The sequence below is a fragment of the Dasypus novemcinctus genome, chromosome X, assembly GCF_030445035.2.
Source record: "Dasypus novemcinctus isolate mDasNov1 chromosome X, mDasNov1.1.hap2, whole genome shotgun sequence".
Taxonomy (NCBI): domain Eukaryota; kingdom Metazoa; phylum Chordata; class Mammalia; order Cingulata; family Dasypodidae; genus Dasypus; species Dasypus novemcinctus.
The window spans coordinates 122,574,996-122,594,521 of NC_080704.1; the positions used below are offsets into that span (position 1 = coordinate 122,574,996).

At 37.7% G+C, this 19,526-nt stretch overlaps 1 protein-coding gene across 6 annotated transcripts in view; it reads right to left on the minus strand.

Moving 5' to 3' along the window:
- Nucleotides 1–19,526, minus strand: part of AMOT (angiomotin) — a 74,871-nt gene that overhangs the window by 12,442 nt on the left and 42,903 nt on the right. For all 6 annotated transcript variants that reach the window (XM_004484837.3, XM_023586458.2, XM_071213029.1 and 3 more), the window contains 2 exons: nt 10,015–10,164; nt 9,063–9,253 (listed from right to left, as the gene is read on the minus strand). In XM_004484837.3, coding sequence (XP_004484894.1) covers nt 9,063–9,253; nt 10,015–10,164 — 341 coding nt within the window. The remainder of the gene's footprint in view (nt 1–9,062; nt 9,254–10,014; nt 10,165–19,526) is intronic.

Here is a 19,526-nt window from a genome sequence, read left to right on the forward strand (position 1 = left end):
ATACATGAGAATCAGGCAGACTACTCAGCAGAGTTATTGTGATAATTCCAGCAAGAGCTAATGGAAACATGAACTGGTGAAGTGGTAGGGGAAATGAAAACAAGCAGGTGGAGGTAGAATTGAGAGAAATTGGAGATTGTATAGATGTGGGTGTTAGAATGAATGAGAACTTAAATCAGGAGGGGATTTTTGGAAATTTTTGGAATAGGCTTTGATTTCAAATATATTGGAGTTAAAGTGTTTTAGGAATAACCATATGAGGAAATCCAACAACTTGTTAGGAATTCTAACTTTGATATTAATTGATTAGAGATGTTAAGAGTTACTATTTGAAGCTATGCCTGACAAGAATATTAAGAAGGTAGAATGAGAAGAAAGCAAAGGATGAAACTAGAAATGCTTTCAATAAAAGAATAGGTAAACCTATGTGTGATGTGTGTGACCAGCTTAACCTTCATCTTTGCCTTTCTTTACTTCCTCCTTTCCCTGATTACTCACTCAAAATAAAAATGAAACATTGCACATTCAGAGAAAGGTAAGAACTTGACTCAGTAAATGCAAACTAATAAATTACATGGTTGATTAAATGTGTTATCTTTTTATTCTTTTGCTGCTCTTCAGAAATAAATTCACCATTTGTGAGCCAAAAGTAAAAATTTCCTTTTCTCAGTTGGGTCTTTTGGGATTGAACAGGGATTCCTATTGGTAGGTAATTTCCCCTCATTTATCTAACATCTGGAGAGGCATTTCTGGGGAGATAGTAATATGGATTCTTAACATAGGCTAAATTATTGTGATTATGTATAATATTTCTAAAGGATTAAATAATAAGATTCAAAAATTATCTTGCTGAGCTGTTAATCACTATTTCACGATCTTTGGGCTACCATATCTGGCAGGCAGCATAGCATAATGTTTAAGGTGACAAAAGTTTAGATTTCAATCCTGTCTTTTCTGCACTTAACAGCTATATGTGATCTTAGGCAATTTATTTAACCTCTCTGTGCCTCAAGTTCCTTACCTGTAAAATATATAATAGTACTTACCTCAGAGGATTGTTTTCGAGATTAGTAATAGGTATAAAGTCCTTAAAAGGGCACTTTATATAATAAGTAATTTATGTGGGAGATAAATAAATTAAATTTTCTATTATCCTTTTGAACAAAATGAATATTTTCAGTTTCATATATTTATTTTAAGTAAGCCAAAAATAATCAATTAACTCTAGCTGGGCCCTCTTACATTTTCATCAATGAACCAAATTCTCCTAACCATCCAAACAACCAATATCATAGGGCTGCTCCATATTATGCCTAAGTGCATCTGAGGATGAAGGCAGTATCAGTATTTTCCATATTGATTAAAATGCCTACTCCTAGATAAAGGATCACTACTACATTGTTGGTGGTAATGTAGACTGGTGCAGCCTCTTGGAAGACAGTTTGGCAGTTCCTCAGGAAGCTAAATATAGAATTGCATATAATCCACCAATCCTTCTACTAGGACTATACCAAGGAAAACTGGAAAAAGTAACATGAACAGATATTTCACAACGATGTTCATAGCAGGATTATTCACAATTGCCAAAAGATAGAAACAACCCAAGTGTCTATCAAGTGATGAATGGATAAACAAAATGTGGAATATGCATATGATGGAATACTAGGCTACTGTAAGAAGAAATGAAATTGGGATTCAGTATGACAGCATAGATGAACATTGTAGACATTATGTTAAGTGAAATAAGCCAGACACTAAAGGACAAATGTTGTACGTCTCACTAATAAGAAGTAAATACAAAGAATAAACACATGGTATTAAAACCTAGGCTAAAGGTTACTAGGAGATACGATGAGGACTGAGAAGTGGTACTGATGCTTAATGCATGTAGAATTTTCAATTAGCTTGACTGCAAAAGTGTAGAAATGGATAGTGTTGATGGAAACACATTACAGTGAGTATAACTAACATGGATGGTTTATAAATGGAATTGTGGCTGAAAGGGGGTAGTCTAGGGATGTAAATATCAGTTGAAAGAAAGCTAGAGACTATTCTAGGGCTGAATAACATAGTGAACCTGGAAGTAGATGAGGATTGTGGTTAATTATACAAATATAAGAATGTTCTTCTATTAACTAAAACAAATATATGTCACTATTACAAGGTGGTAAGAATACAGTAACACATGGGAAAAATATAATTAATATAACTTATGGACTACAGTTAACAGCAGTATTGTAATATTCTTACATCAATGTCAAAGAAGGTACTTATCAGTGTTAAAGGTCAATAATAAATAAGATTTTTACATTTGGACTAAGGAAAACATGCAAAGATTTACTGGGGCTATGACTGCACAATTATGTGATGAAAGTAAGAGCCACTGAGTGTACACTTCGGATAGAATGTACAAGGCATGGGTCTGTAACAAATGTTCCACAACAATGTAAGGTGTTGCTGGAAGGATGATGTATGGGAATTCTGCACATTATGCATGATTGTTTTGTAAGCTCACTACTTCTCCAACAACAACAAAAAAAAACAATGCCTTTTCCTGGACCCATTATGGCCAAACCTAGGCTTTTAGAACCTGGTTTTGTTTTCATTTGGTCAACAATGATTTCTTCCAGTGGCAACTTTCCCTTTGACAAGAGGTGCTTTATAGAATCAAAGTGCTGAAAAGGATATAAACAGATTATCTAATATACCTTCTTACCCAGGAAAAAATAGTTGTCCATTCTTACATTAAAATCTGTATTCTATTATTCACAATGCCTAAAAACTAGAAACAATCCAAATATCAATCAGCAAATAAAAGAATTTACAAACTATGGTATATTCATACAATGGTATACTACTCAGTAATAAAACAGAATGAATCATAAATAGATGAATCTCAAAATAATTATGAAGAGCAAAAGAATTTTAAAAGCAGTACATACTGTACAACTGCATTTTATGACATTCTAAAATTTGAAAAATTATGATGATTAACTCCAGATAAGGGTTGACCAGGGACAGGTGTGGGGAGAAGGGTCAAGTTAAAACTTTATAGAGTGTGAAGGAACTGTACTCCATCTTGACTGTGATGGTGGCTACATGATTTTATATATTTACCAGCATTCATCAAACTACATACTCAAAGCAGGTGATTTTACATATAAATAATACCTTAATACAACTGCCATTTATACCACCCATGCAATATGCCCTGATTGTGAAACCTGATAACTAACTAGCATATCAGGTTTGGGATATGCTGAGTTGGAGATACTAGCAGAAAACATTGGTAGAAACCTATCAGGCAGTTAAAATTTGGCACTAGATTTAGGGACTTTAGTCAAAGATTTAGAAATCATACCCTCCTCTCACATTTTCATTTCTCCTTCCTTCCTTTTTTACTTTCCTTCCTTCCTTACTCAAATAATTTTGAGCATCTTCCATATACAGCCAATATCCTAGAAACTTAAGTTTATTTTGAAGGAAAAGAGAATATCATGTTTTTACAATGGTAAGAGACAAAAGGAAATATCTTGGCTAATACTTACATCTAGATATGGGAGGAGGAAGAATGAAACAATTGGAAAGAGGAGTAAATGATCTGGAACGTTAGAAGAGCCCAAAGGATGTGAAATAAAGTTTTCTGATAAACGTTACTTCACCAATTTGAAAACTCATGATGAAGAAAGACAGAGGAAGAAAACTGATCTCCATGGCAGAGTATGAGAGGGACTATCATTGGATATATAGTATAATACTAGAAATAGAAGAGTCTGGAGGAATCACTCCAATTCTCAATTTACAGATATTTGAATACATACTCTCCCCTGTGGGTTGGAATAACAGGACACAAAGGGTACATAGCCCTAATATGGAATATTTGACAGACGAACTATCATAGGGTGCTCTTATTAAGTAGGAGCTGGCTGCTTTTCATCATATTAAATAATAAGCATGCACATTTTGTTGAAAACGTTGATGAAATGGAAACTTTCTCTCTGGTGATACAAAGGAATTAAATTAAAATTAAATCCACCTTATGAAAGTTAACATATTTTGGAACTCCATCTGAAAGATGGTTCCCCCAATACTGAAAACATTCCAGGGAGGAAGGAAAAGAGTAGTTTCTTTATACAAGGTTCTCAGTGAAAACACCTTAGCATTCCTGCATTTTGACCTGGAGTGTGCATATATCCAGAAACTCATCTGAAGACAGTTTCAGTTGTGGATATTCCAGTAACAAAAACACTGGAATTTTAAGAGGTTCCCACACTGCACACTGTCACCTTGGCACATTTTGCGAGCTGCTTCTTTCTAACCTTCTTTTCAAAGATGACAAATTTACCTTGTATATCCACCTCCCAACAAAAACGGTTTTCAGTGTTGCGGTTCCATGAATCACCTCTGAACAAGTGTTAGACTCAGGTGTTTTCTTGGGATCTAGCAGCTAAAACTATACTCAATTTTGCTTCTAGTCTGCCTATATTCTCTCTACTGTCTTCTAGTACAGATGAATTTTCTGTGCACTTTATTACTACACTAAGCATATATTGAGCACACCTTTCTCAAGAAACAGAGACAATTAAGCATAAGCTAACGAGAACCTAGAAATCAAGCCACAGGCAGCTTCAATCTATTTAAGTTATAAGGAATATTTAAATTCAAGCAGAAAATTTTAGAAAAATTTAAGATGTCTTCCTAGACAATTGGGAGTAAGTTTATAAATCACCAGTCCAGTTCTTAAGCACCGACTCCATTCTTATTTGGCATGAGGAGGACTCAAAAAGTAAATATATTCACTACCCTTCTACATGCAAATCCCAGTCCAAAGTCTGGCAATCGCTTTTAGACTCTCTGGATTAACACATTCAGGAGAATGTTAAAATCAACAGTGGTTTTCTAATAACTTTATGGATAGAGATCATCTATCTGGCTGTAATATGCAATAGTCCATCTTAGACAGCAACTTCTAGACCAAGGCTCTGTCCATATCTCCACAACCCACCTCATCCTCTGATTTGAATTTGTTTTTTTTTTCTCATTATTGATTTTGTGTTTCTTTCCCAACTGACAATTATAAACAGCAGAGAGATAGACAAATGACAAAAGCACTGTTTCCTACAAAGTCCAATAAAGCTTTATAACATGAAAAGGAGAACAACTAAGAAGGGAAACTTTTTAAATTAATGATAAAGTGGAGGTAAGTAGTTGTGAAGGGATAAGATGGGGTCTTAGAGATACTATTGGGTGGTGCTTTGCAGGCTTGAGGGGGGCTAGAGTTGGGAGGATGGGTGAGATGGACCATGGAATTGGGGAGCGCGTTTGGGGGGGAGCAGGTGAATACAGGAGATTGTCAGGTATGTGGTTGAAACTATAATGTTGAGAAAAGTCTTTCGAAATATAATAAGGAAGGGTTACTGGTAAAGGTGCTTGACGGGGGGCAACTAGCACGTGGTGAACCTGGGGCAGGCTTGTAGGGAGCATGTGAGTGCTCATCATGTCATAGTGCATTATACCAGTGGGTAGAGACCCATAAAATGAGGGGGAAGGGTTTGTACCCCCAACTTGAGGAGGCCTGAAGTTCTCAGAGGGAAGGGTGTATCTTGAGAGCATGGGTGGCTCCCAATGGGGGAGGACAGATTAGTGTGTCAAGCCCTCAGCATTGTTGCAAGTATCGGTGAATCTTGTCCTTCAAGCAGTGAAGCTTGGTTGTCATTGTGGGCCCCCAGGGGAGGGGGAGAGAGGAAGAGAATACTGGAAGAGGGGGGAACTGTGGGGCATTGGAAGTGTTCCACAAGGTTGTGCAGTGATGGTTATAGGCCATGTTAAATTTCAACAACAATTTATAAAAGTGTATAGTCTAAAATGTAAAACATAATGTAAACCATAATGGAACCAAAAATTTATAAAAGTGTACAGTCTAAAATATATACCATAATGTAAAACATAATGGAACCATGGTTAGTAACTATGTTTCAATATCTGTACATCACCTGTAGCAAATAAAACATCCACATGTAAAAAGATCATTGCTGGGGAAGGGGGAAAAAGGTTTGCTATTGTGTATATGGGAGTCCCCTATATTGTATATGTGACTTTACTGTGATCTAAAACTCCTTCGAAGACATAATAAAAAAATTTTTTAAAAAGGATGTAGATGCAGAAAAGAATGGAAGAGATTGTTTTGCCACTGTACATACAGGGCAACACCTATTACAGTGATGAAAGGCAAAATGTCAAAAAACAAAGTTTTATGGTATTTTTCATTTTTCAATACCTGAATTTATTTTTTCTTTATTTTAATTTTTTTCTAAATTATGTATTCTATTTCTAATCTTCAAATGTATCATTATTATTTCATTTTCCTATTAAACGAATTTGGCGATATATGAGGCTTTATTTCTGAAGAAGTTTTGGACCAGAGGGGTCCAACTATGGCAGGGGAGGAGCACTGGTATGGAATGTCATTGATAGGGGATGCATGGGTGGGAGGGAGTTCTACAGGGCATGCATATAGGATATATAAATATGTTTGGATATTTGTTGGGTATTGTCATAGTGGGTAGTGTCACACATGACAACTGAGAGAGTGCGGAGTTCCTATGCAGGGGAGCTCTGTCGTGTTCGCCTATGGAACAGCAACAATCCTCCAAGTGCAAGTGCAAAGATCAGTGATAGTTCAATGATGGGCCCTTGATACTGATGACTCTGCTTATGATCCTGTGTGCTTGAAATTTCAACTAGGCCTAGAGCTGCAGGGTGCCTAAGAGTTACCTCCTGACAGCCTCCATGTTAATCAAAATGTGGCCACTCTCTAAGCCAAACTCAGCATATAGATGCATTATATTCCCCCCAGCATGGGACATGACTCCTGGGGATTAGCTTCCATGGAACTGAGTGACTACTACCAAACACCATCTTGTGATGCAACAAGAAAAAGACCATGAATATAGGGGGAAATGGTAAAGACAAATGAGTTTATATGACTGAGAGACTTCAAAATGAGTCAGGAGGTCATTTGAGGAGTTGAGTTTACGCACGTCTCACCAGGGTCTCAGAGACAGCCAAAGTAAATACAACCCCAATTAGTGGTGCTCCTGAGGGTTACATAGAAACACAGGTTCTATGGTCATGGCAGATGGCTCTGGAGTTCAGTGCCTTGCCAGTGGGCCTTACTTTCGAATTTGTGCTCCCGAGTGTGATGGAGTTGGACTCATATGTGACCTCTCTACACATGCCTCTTCTGTCACTTTTACTGAATCTGTGGTTGGCACTGGGTTTGGTGTATGCTCAGGAGACTTGAATCTCTGGACTGTCTATATGCCAGCTGGGCCCTGAGCCTCAGCAGAGTTGCAACACCTACTCTCAGATTTGTTGGACTTACTCAGGTCATCTAATAGGGACGTGAGGATGGTCAACCACCACACGAGGGAAACAAGAGAATCTACAACTTCAAGCATGAGAATAGCATCCATCACCACTGTGGAATCTAATACACCTCTCGATTTAGAGGTGAAGTGGACATTGCCATCCCAGGGTCGTCAGGATGGAGGAATAAAATATGGATTAGAGTGGACTTACTGGTATTTAATATAGAACTAATGTGACTCTAGCAATGGAAGAAATGGTATCATTGATGTGGAGAGAGTGGCCACGGGAGTTGCTGAGGGCAGGGAGAGGGAAAAAGAGGTGTGATATGGGGTATTTTCAGGACATAGAATTGTCATGAATTATATTGCACAGACAAATGCAGGACATTATAACCCACTGGAAAAACTGGAGGAGAGTGTAAACTACAGTGTAAACTATAATCCATGCAGTGTAGCAGTGCTCCAAAATGTAGTCTCAAATGCAATGAATGTGCCACACTGATGAAAGAGGTTATTGATGTGGGAGGTGTGTGGGGTGTGAGGAGTGGGGTATATGGGAACCTCTTATATTTTTTAATGCAACATCTTGTGTGATCTATGTATCCTTAAGAAAAAGACAATACAAATTTTTATTTAACTTTTTTTTTTTAAAACTCTGGCCATTTTCTTTCCCCTATCAGATGGAATGCTACTGCCTACATGTGATGAGCTCATGTATACAAAGAATGTGGCCTTCAAATATAGACCTCCTCAAAGGGCAGGGATGGATTCATGTTCAGCACAGCTTTTTACATACCTTGGACAAGCAAAAGCTATCAAATGGCAGCAGCCACTCCTGAGTGACATTTAGTTTCTGAGTGGCATTTCTCAGGAGAGGCTTTCTCTTTAGTTTGGGACCTAACAAAGGAACCTATACATTTGGCTGAAAGAATCAATGGCTTTTGAAGGAGGTGTGTAAGCACTCAGTTAATCCCATATGTAATTGTTCTGGCTCCCACTCAAAGTTGAATTATGATTTCAAAAATTTCATAAAGTAACTTTAATTTTCAACTCACTGACTGTCCCCACAGTTGTTCAGTACCTGTATAACCAGGTGAAAGAAAACAAACTTAATCAGAAATGGGAGGAAAAAAACCAGAATACTAAGGAAAATTACTCCACTGATAAATCTATTTATCAGTATATTGGATTGAATAGTATCCTCGCTTCAAATTAGTATTCACTAGAAACCTCACAATGTGACTTTATTTTGAAACAGGGTCTTTGCAGATGTAAATAGTTAAGTATCTTGACATGAAATCATCATAGATTTAGGGTACTCTCTAAATGCAACTACTGGTATCCTTATGAGAAAAGGAGAGAACACAGTGACACACAGAGAGAAGAAGGCCATGTGAAGATGGAGGCAGAGACTGGAGTTTTGCTGCCACAAACTAAAGAATGCCTCAGGCCACCAGATGCTGGAAGAGGCAAGGAAGAACTTTTGCTTAGAGTCATTGGAGGAAGCATGCCAACAACTTGATTTCAGACTTCTGGTCTCCAGATTTGTGAGCATATAAATTTCTGTTATTTTAAGACTCCCACCCAGTATGTGCTACTTCCTTATGGTAGCCCCAGTAAACTAATACAATCAGTTACTTTTCCATACTTTTCAACAATCTCTTTCAAGTAATGATCCTACTAACCACTGACCTCTGAGCAGCCACAGATGCAGCAGCATCCAGTGCAAAATGTCTCATCACGTTCTCCTCCAAGTACTTCTGCTCCCACTTAGTCATATCAGCTTCTAGGGCCAGGATTCTCTCCTCTTTCTCACGAAGCAACTCCATCAGTGCAGCAGCACTGCATTCTGAAATGTTGGTGGGCTGAGAGTTGCCCTGGCGCTGTGGGGGGGGGGGGGGGTGGCAGATTCAAAAGACACCTCAGTTTAGAGAAAGAAACATTGTAGTTAAATTCCACTGTAAAAGCACCTATTTTTGGAAAGGATTATTGCCCAATCACTTCAGTTTAGATTCTGATTCTGAAGCATGGGGAATTCAGATCTCATCCTAAGGCCACAGGATTTTCTATCTTGGGTTTGAATATGGGATGGCTCTATTTAGGAAAGGAGCTTGCCATATCAAATTGTCATGCTCAGAAAGTGTATCAATAGGTTGAAAACTGCCATCCTTGTCTGTCAACATGGTACACAATAGAAATGGGAATTAAAAAATTAGGATCTAGTCCCTACTTTGACCCTAATTTGCTGAGTGGCCTTAAATGATTAATGCAATCTTTTCTATGTATTGATTTTCTCTCAACTAACAAGGAGACTCAGGATACAAAGATAATTTCTCAAAAACATTTACAATTTTAAAATGTCTATGAGTTTATTTGAACAGCATCTACATTTCTGATAGGATCTACTGTTTCTAGGATGGATATGAAAATAAAAGATGACTTAAGAATTTTGCTGGGATAAGCTGTTAAGGATGCAAATTTCATAATTGCAATTGGGAGGTGCTCTGGTGTAAAATTGGATGAGGAAAAAAAACTGAAAGATGAACAAGACTGTGGCTTTTATTTTTAGGTCAACAGGGACTGAAAAATAAGCAACCAAGAATAATCTCATTTTCTTTTTGTTCTCCCTTTAAGTTCTCTTTACCTGCTGAATTCTGAGGGATTCTAGTTCCCTCTCCAGTCGGGTTCGGAGACGGTGCTCCAGTTGCTCACGTTTTTCGCATGCTGCCTGGAGCTGTACAAGGGCCTGCTGCATCTTCTCCACCTTATCTACATATACCTGCTTCTTTTTCAGCTTACAATCCAGGTTGGGTGATTTTCAAGGTGGAAGGAAACAGAGGAAAAGAATCAGTTATGCAGACCCTAAATTCAGTTTTTGGTTTAAATCTCCCCCTGTCCCAGAATCCTGCTCCAAAAAATAATGGATGGAGAGAATGTCCTTCAGGATGAGTAGGTTGCATTGTATTTATCATACAGACAATGAAAAGAGAGATATGAATTAGGAGCTCCATTTTAGTCTCTTCCTCCTTTCCTAGCTCTATTCCTCAAGTCTATTTCCATCAGTAGGGTCTTGGATGGCTTGCTTCTAAAGGACAGGCTTCTGTCTCCTGCTTATACCTCAAAGTCCAGATCAAATGAGAACTCTGGAAAATCTTCCTCAACTGCCTCACATTCATCCTCATTCCTTCCCCTATTTTCCCAACAAGTGTTTACACATACTTATACTAAGATTTTTGTCACTTTCTGTTGACTCCTTTAAATTTGCCCTCCCCCTAAACAATGAGCTGTTCATGGAAGGGACTTCATCTTATTTAACTTTGTATCCCTTGTGTCTACCTGTCTCACTCAATAAATTTATAAGTAAGTAAGTAAGCAAGTAAGTAAATAAATAAATAGAAGCAGCTAACAATATGTCACAAACCAACTGGGTACACATCACAACGATTTTGAAAGATGCTCATAAACTAAAATAAACACCAAGGTCTCTTAGTTTCTAGTTCAATGAATAAAAAAATAACTAGAAAAGAGAAATAGTAACACACACTTAAAACTGAAGCCCACACAAAATTCTATTTCTACTATGCTCACTTCTTCACCATAAACTGGTATATTCTGGGAGAAGTTATATCTTATAGAGAAATAGATAAGGAAAAAAGGGGGAGCACTCTAAGAAGAAAAATTAAATTTGGTAGGGAAAGGAAGTCTGCCCCCCTTTTTAATACAGCTATCTTCTCTCCAAGTAAGAGCCAAAAGGTGGTCTAATGCTGATGGTAAAGAGAGACGAGAATTGGCTTTTTGATATCTAAGGTCCCAGACATTACCCAATACACTTCATCACTGCTCTCCTGGAAAGTTTCCAATTCTCAAACGTGGCGCTGTCATGGAATTGGTCAAGCCTTTAATCTCCTCACTGACCAGCACTGTCCTCAGAGCTTTCATTAAAAACCACAAGTTACTGTGATTTATGCCTCACTCATGACCTTGAACTGATATTATCGAATGATAATCTCTCAACTTTTATTCTGGAACATTCAAAGATTCCTACAGACTCAAACTAATGAATTAAATCTAAGATTAAATCAGTTAAATACAATTCTTCCTCTCTGCAAGTCTATAAAGCATATCCACAGGCAAAGGTAGAAATATATTGGGACTAGGAATTTGAGTTCATTATACACTTTTAACTTTCAAGCCAAAACCCTAGCTCTATGGAAATAAAGGAATGAGGGTGATGTCAGAGCTCTTTAAAGAAGGCACACACCTCCTCAATACCCAAGAAGAAGGGGGAAAGTTCAGCCTTCCTACTTTGCTACTAAACAAACATCATGCCTTGCATAATACTCATGGCATAGTTCTCAATGCTAAAAAGCCAACATGCGGACACTTTCTAAAGCACAAATTTGTACACGTTGGCCAAATATATCATTGTCATTCTCATGGAAACTGAAGTTAGGGATATCTTGATTACTGAATTTAGGGATACCTTTATTGTTAAATTTAAAATCTGAATATATTATTAATAACCTGTTCAAAACAAAAGGCTACCCAGGAATTCAGCTGAACTCCAACTTTTCAACAAATTCTCAAATCCTTGAGCTGTGTAAGGTAGAGCTGCAAAGTTAACTAATCTACCAATATTTCCCACACTCATTTAGCAGAAGCCAAGCTAGTAGGACCAAGCTGACTTCTGTATTTCAGAAATGGTAGTTATTTGTCTCTTTTTCACTCTTCCAAACACCGGGGAACTCACTAATGGTAATGAGTACAAATCACTGCTATTTAGAATTTCCAGTCATATAACATGGCATGTGCTGGCATTGAAACATTCCTTGTCTTATCACTGGACCTTCTCCAAAATAGAAATGCTGGACTTTCTCCAGGTGGAAGACATCTTATATTATTCTACCAGCCCTGTGGTATGTTTTGCCTAGGAGACTGGGAAAATAAAACACTTAATTGTTTTTTTTTTATATTTTCTATATATTTCCTTTCACTCCAGGCCTAGTTCATTCAAGCCTTATAAACCAGTTGAGGTGATTTATTATATTATCCTAGATGGTTTTATCCACTAAAACTTCTAGAAAATAAGACAAACAAAAATCATTATTCTCTTTATTTTCTAGGGCATGTATGTGTAAAAAACACTGAGTAGAACAACCAAAATCTTTATTTCATGAATGCCTTCCTATTTGTTAAGCCATGAATAATTGGAGAGCAGGAAATATCCTCTATCCTTCACCTTTTGGATTCTCTAATCCTCATGAGCTGTTTAAAGTTGCAGTTATTTATTTGTAAATCACTCTGAAATCCCTAGGGTAGTAGTGCAGTGTTAATGCAGAGAATGTTAACTATAATTGTTAAAGCTTACAACAGTCACACTTAAAGGCAATTAAACTTAGATAGCATACTGTTCTTCCCTTTTTGGCAGAATACTGCAAGGTAAACTCAGAGAACTGAATAATACGCAGTCCAGGGTCATGTGGATTTCTCCAGGCTCTGCCTTTTTGAACAAGAAAATATAAAGATCTCAGCAAATTATCTCCAGCAATAGAAGTCACTTAGCCAACCCTTTGTAAATGAAGACCAGTAAAAGCCCAGGGCATTTTCTGAATTGGCTAAAGGTAGGCGTACTGATTAGACAACTTCCATAAATCAAGCCAAGGAAAATCAAATTATGCTTTGACATTGGGTTGATGTTCCACAGGTACTAAGGCCATTGTTGCTGGCATAATTCTCCTTCCTCTAAAAGAAGAAAGACTGAAGCTCACCCATAATCACCATCATCATCCAGCAAATGCTCAATCTCCAGATAGTTATGGTAGAAAAGGACAACTCTTGTATGCTACCAATGCAAAATCCTATAGATGCAACTGATTAAGTCAGCTATATTTTAAGTTATATACTATATATTTTCTAGAACTCATCTATGGGAAGAAGATAACAAAGATATATATGGTTGATTACCTCCTCTACTATACTGGACTTTATATACTTCACTCCTATTCTCACCAAGATAAATCCTCTTTTCTATTTTTCTGCCTATCCTCCACAAAGTTATTTCCAATGCTACACTTCTCAAATGTGTCATCTCCCTAATTTATCTTTCTGAATCTGCAATATTATAAGAGTAATTAAAACACACTCAGTCCCCAACTTCACCTTCGAAAGCCCTGAGAAATGTCAGCAAACCAAAAAGATCAGCAGCTGGCATTATCCAAACATGCCCACTCATTTGCATATTGCCTATGGCTGCCTGCCAGAAACAAAGGCAGAGTGCCATCTTCCCCAGAGATTGGGCATCTCAACTTACCTGGCTCCATGGTCTTTTCACACTTGACATTTCAGTATGGCTAAATGACTTAAGGTTTCTGAGGAATGCATAGCGTCCCACCCCTCATTTAGTTTGGACACGACATTCTCTTTCTTGGGAAAGCCCTGTCCCATCAGGCTGCCATAGTGTTTTAAAAAGTTAAAAAACGAAACAAAACACAAGGCTACGTATATTACCTCTAAGGATCTTTCAACCTCTAAATATTTTATGAATCTAAGAGGTCTAGGCCAAATGGGGTCCTAGAATCCTTTATATAGGTACATTTGTTGAGGTAAAAGCTAAGCAAAAGTCTTGCCTTGGTTTGTGTGCATGTACATGCAAGAGATAGAATACATAATGTAGTATACTAGATGGTTTGTTTTCCTATATCTTTTGTGTTCAAGGCAATTATATTTAACTTGAAAGTTGCCAAAGTCAAAGTAGTGGCTCAGGTCTTTGTGCATAAAACGAGTTGTCAGAACCACAGGTTATTCACTCGGGTTTCTAATCCAGAGAGTAGCATCCATGAACCCCTAGGAGAAGCCAAGTAAATCCATCACTTAAACTACATTCCACTGAGTATTTAGTGAATGGAAGAACTCAACCCATCCATTTAAGTTGTCTACACAAATGCCAATTTTCCAAATCTGGCCAAAGCCCCCTTTCCTCTGCTTTCCTAAATTCTATGTTCTTCTAATGCTTCTCCTTAAAACACTCTTACTCTCTCTTGATTATTTAGTCCCACTTCCCCCCACCCTGCCTCCTGTTGTATCCCAAAGGTTCAACTTAAGGTAATTCATCCTTTTTCCAACTTACCAGTGTTTCTCAACCAAGGGCAATTTTGCACTCCCAGGGAACACTGACAATATCTAGAGTAATTTTTGGTTGTCACCTGACTGAGGGGCTGCTAAACAGCAGGGGCTGCTAGAGGGTAGAGGCCAGAAATGCTGCTAAACATCCTTTAATGCACGGGATAGCTCCCCACTGTAAAGAATTATGTGGTCTGAAATGTGAAGAGTGCCAAGATTTAGAGACCTTGCTCTATACATCTGCACTATTGGAGAGATCTTCCACATATCCATACTTTCAGCAACTGCTTATATTCATATTTTAATGTTATATCTCTAGCTCTGAATTCTCATGCTCTGTTTAGACAGAATCCTCTAGCTGACTGAATGATTTCTCACTCTGATACTGAATGTGCCCCAGACTGCTTTCATCTTTTCCCAAAATGCCATTATTCCACTAGAACAGTTAGTGCCTATGGTACTACTTACCCTATTTTTCCAGGCTCAGAAGCTTGGAATTATTTTTCTCCCCTCTTTACTTTTTCCACTAAATTTAATCTATCCCTATGTCTTAAGTCTAACTAACATCTCTCATATTCTTATATCCCCTTTTATTTTCATAGCCAAAATGCCAAAATAGTTTAAGCTCTATTTTATAACTAAATTATTACAATGTACAATGGAACCTAATAGATTTCCTTACTTTCAGATATTCATCCCCATACACACACACACACAAAGTCCATCCTACATACAGTTGTTATAACAGACTTCAGGTAGGATGTTATACCATTGCCTTATTTAAGATCAAAAGCAACCTATTTCTAGCATACCCATTCAACTAACTAGAATTTATTATGGGCCTGCTGTGTCCAAAACACTTCCATACATATATTCTTTCTTCTGCAGACCAGCTGATCTCACCCATATCTCAAACTGCTTGGTGCCTTTCAATTCACTACCTAATCTCCTGTCACATTGTCCTCTGTCCAGCATAGATATGGCTCTCAATGCCTTTGTAAGTGTTCTAGGAGCCTACAACCTTAACACTCTACTAGGTCTACTATGAAAATCATCAATATTTTATTAACCTGATAAGTTCTCTTTCCCCATTCACTGAATCACTAAACTCTTCAGGACTACTTCATTGAATAATCTTACCTGATCCTGATTGCTTCTTTTCTCTATAACCTCTCATAGTATGTACACTATTAGCAATCATTTTGTAAGAAATTATTCATGTGTAGAGCCATTCATTCAACAGGTATCTACTCAATATTTATTATGTGTCATGCCTATTCTATACCTGAAAGCTGTAGTAATATAGTGGGAATCAAGGCCAAGTCCCTATCATATTTGAGGGCAGTATCTCATGAGCCATTTAAGGAAAGGGTGCTTCTATTTTCATTGGTATCTCTCTTAAATTCTATTTCTAGTTCACTATTCAGTACATTCTTCATGACCAGTTCACATTAAATAACTGTCAAAAATAGAAACAAAAATGAGCCTAGCATAGCTTAGTTATAACTGCAAATACACAATAAACATGAACATTCATAAATGTATTTATTTTGATATAGGTTTCAAATCATTCCTATTCAGAGATTAGTTTTAAAAGAGGAATCATGAATTTGGGATAAATAATAGCAGAGAAGCAATCTATTGAAGAATGAAGCAAATACTTGAGCTCAATCAATTATATTTTCCCAGAGCACTTCTGCAATAATTTGAACCCATTCCCAAGCATTTGGCAGATCTCTTAACCCCCTTCTGAGTCAGGAAAATATGATCCCTACAAATGAATAACACGTGATGACATCTCTTTCTTCCTTCCAACAACTGTGGGTGTCTTTCAAACTTATTTTCTAGAGGATGGCTACAGCCATTTGCAAGGAAGTGACACAATCATGAACCTTCTCCATTTATTAACTGGTGGACAATCACAAGGTTGGTTATTTTGGATTTAAGAAAGTTGAGGTTTTCTCCTAGATATATCACAAACTGTATATCACCTAATCCATCTTTAATTTCCTAATTTGTTGAAAGAGGATAGCACTTCCAAGGTTCTCAGGGGGATATAATAATATATTGGAAATGTTACCAAAAGGTTAAATAATATAGATTGGTAGGCAAAGGGAGTGAACTATTAATACTAGCTAGATGAACACTAACATATACCTACACTCTACTGGTTAATGGATATTGAGACTATAATGTAGAACTAATTCCAGTGCCACAGAGGGCATCCTTCATTATGCCTGTCTACAAGTCCAAACACTTAATATTTCACAAATGTCACATATGAAGTGCATTTCCTTTGCTCATTTCCTTCATACAACTAGTTATATGTTGCTCCATAAGCCTTCAGTAATTTCAGTTTGATTTAATTTACTTTTACCCAGGAGCCTCCGGCTCCGAGAAAGAGTTCACACTGAAGCAATTTAGTAACACTACCCTGGTATTAGGAAGCTACATATATCCACTGCCAAGAGGCTGTGGTCCACTGGTGGATATTAAAAGAACAGAAGAGTAGAAAACTACCTCTAGAAACTTGCTACCTTAGGACTGGAGCTCATGCTATAAAGGAGACTAAAAAGAAATCGAGAAGTCTTCCACGTTAGGAATTTCAAAAGCCAAAATCATAGGAAAGTCTGAGAATTGAGCTCACAGTGGTTGTTCTATCTATATTTGGGGAGAGGTCATAATTTATTAACATACTGGGTGGAGCAAAACTTACTTCAAAGAAAATATACTGCCACAAATATGGGAAATGTCATCCTTAGATGAAATGCACTTCAAATAAGTAAATGACTCATCATCAGAACACCATGGAAGATTCCTGGATGAATATGTACTTTATTTGAATTCTTATCGACCCTCTTAATGAACAGCTAATTCATATCCTTAGATCTTCCACCCAAATTTATAAGCCATCATAACCACTGCATGCGAGTTTTACCTACAACTACAAAATACTATCGTTCTTTGAAAATTATTTTAGAAGATTAGAAGATATAAACGTCTATGTCTAAGACATCTTCCTCCAATACTGGGGATGGAGGAAACTGGTTATGATGTATTGTGGATAGGTGTGGCAGGAGAAAATCATGCATCTTTAAGAACAAAGACAAACCAAACAAGTGGCAAGGGATCTAGAAAAAAGGGACGATATCAGCCACATAGAAGAATTGTGGAAATGGAGAGAAACAATATGAATATACTTTTGGAGAATTGAGTTGAGGTACAATATGACTCTGGCACACTCACTGGGTTTTCCCCACAAGATTTATCAATGTGATGTCTAAATCAGCAGCCAGCCATTGCAATTTAGACAAGGTTAACCACTTGGGGCCCCGATTCCTGGATTTCTCTGTCAATCCAGCCCCAAGCCAAAGAATAAGGCTCACTGACACTTTCTGCCAGCCTTCACACATTCTGCTCTGTCCCTTGCTGTATAATCCACCCAGTAAGCAGCCCACCCATAGCATCGTCTCTCTTTGATCTTGCCAAGGCTTTTTTTCCCCACCATCCTGAAACAATTGCCTAAGCAATAGCTCAGTTCTGTATCATCATAAGACAGCAGCCAGCCAGAAGCCTGGGTTTCCTTGAGCTTCATGAGTGAATATGCCAGGCATCTGTCAAAACTTCCAGTTGAGGTCAAATTGGTAAGGGGTGCATGGGAGGTTCTCTTTGAATGAGAGAATACCATGGTTGCTGCAGGACACAGAGTTCTTTTGACTTGGAATTTAATGAGCCTCCACTTCAATAGGACCTACGTGTCATGAAAGATAAAGGCAAAGATGGAAAAGCACCATTTACTTCGGCTGGCTGCCTGCTGAAGATTGGTGTCAAGTCCTGGATCATAGTGACTCACCAAGAAAACCGGTCTGCTTTTTAGAGTGCTATTCCCTTCTCAGCCAGTTACTTCCCTGGATGTCAGGAGCACAAAGCCCGTTAGAAAATCTGGTCTGAATTTGGAAGAGGACAGAAATTGTGACTGCAGGAGAAAGTTCTCTGTAAGCCTGAGGCACCATTTCTGTATAGAGCTTAGAGTAGAGTGATTGTAGAGTATCATGGGCAAGAGACTTAATGGGACTAGAAAGATGGAATGGATTCCAGGAAAAGACATCTAAATGAGGACTCTCGGGAGAGACAGACATAAATGCATGCAAAGGTCCTCAGAGCATTAATTCCCTGACCAACTTGATAAAATGAGAAATAGTGAACCCGAGACTGAGAAAATAAGCCCTAATCAAAATATTCAGTTTGGGAAAGTTTCTCTATCTCTGATTCACTAACTAGACTAGAAAGGTTTTCCCTGGAAGAAATTTTAAGTCATGAGAATAAAGGGAAATTCATGGTGCCCTTTGTAAGCCATAACTAAATTATCTGTTTATATGGTACATAGGCAGTTCATCTAACATATACCTGTGCCTTAAAGGATGGCCTTACTTTTTGTTCACACATATCCTTCTTGGTTTAAAATGTACACTGGTTTTGTAAAGGAAAATTTTAGAAAGACTCCTTATTAGATCAGTTCCAGTGCTCGTCCTTCACCTTAAATACCTCCTTAATGTTCCAAACTTGGACATGTTACCCAAAAATGAGTTAAACCTCACAGGGTTTATGTGAGTCACAAATGAAAAACAAAACTTCACTTAGCAGTTCCTATATCTGAAGATAATAGCAAGGGATGTTTTCCTTTGAACATTATAGAAGAGAGGGCAAACACCACCAAGGAGCAAATCCATCTCTGATAGGCTGCCAACGAAAAGAAAATAAAAACCTTCGATTTTCACTGAAACGTGCTTTCAAGCCTTTATATATGCTAGAGGTGATTCAGCTTGAGAGTGTGGGAGACGTTCCATGACCTCTGCGATTCTGCTGGGTAGACAGCAAAGGAAGTACCGTATGCAAAGTAATCACAAGCATACATAAATGCCCCTCAAAGCTGTGAGACTATTTGCCCAATAAAATGTTCCATCTTCTTTACATAATTCAACTCAGAATTTCCAATTTCCAAACAATTAGACTTCATGCAAAAACAGAAGCTGAATG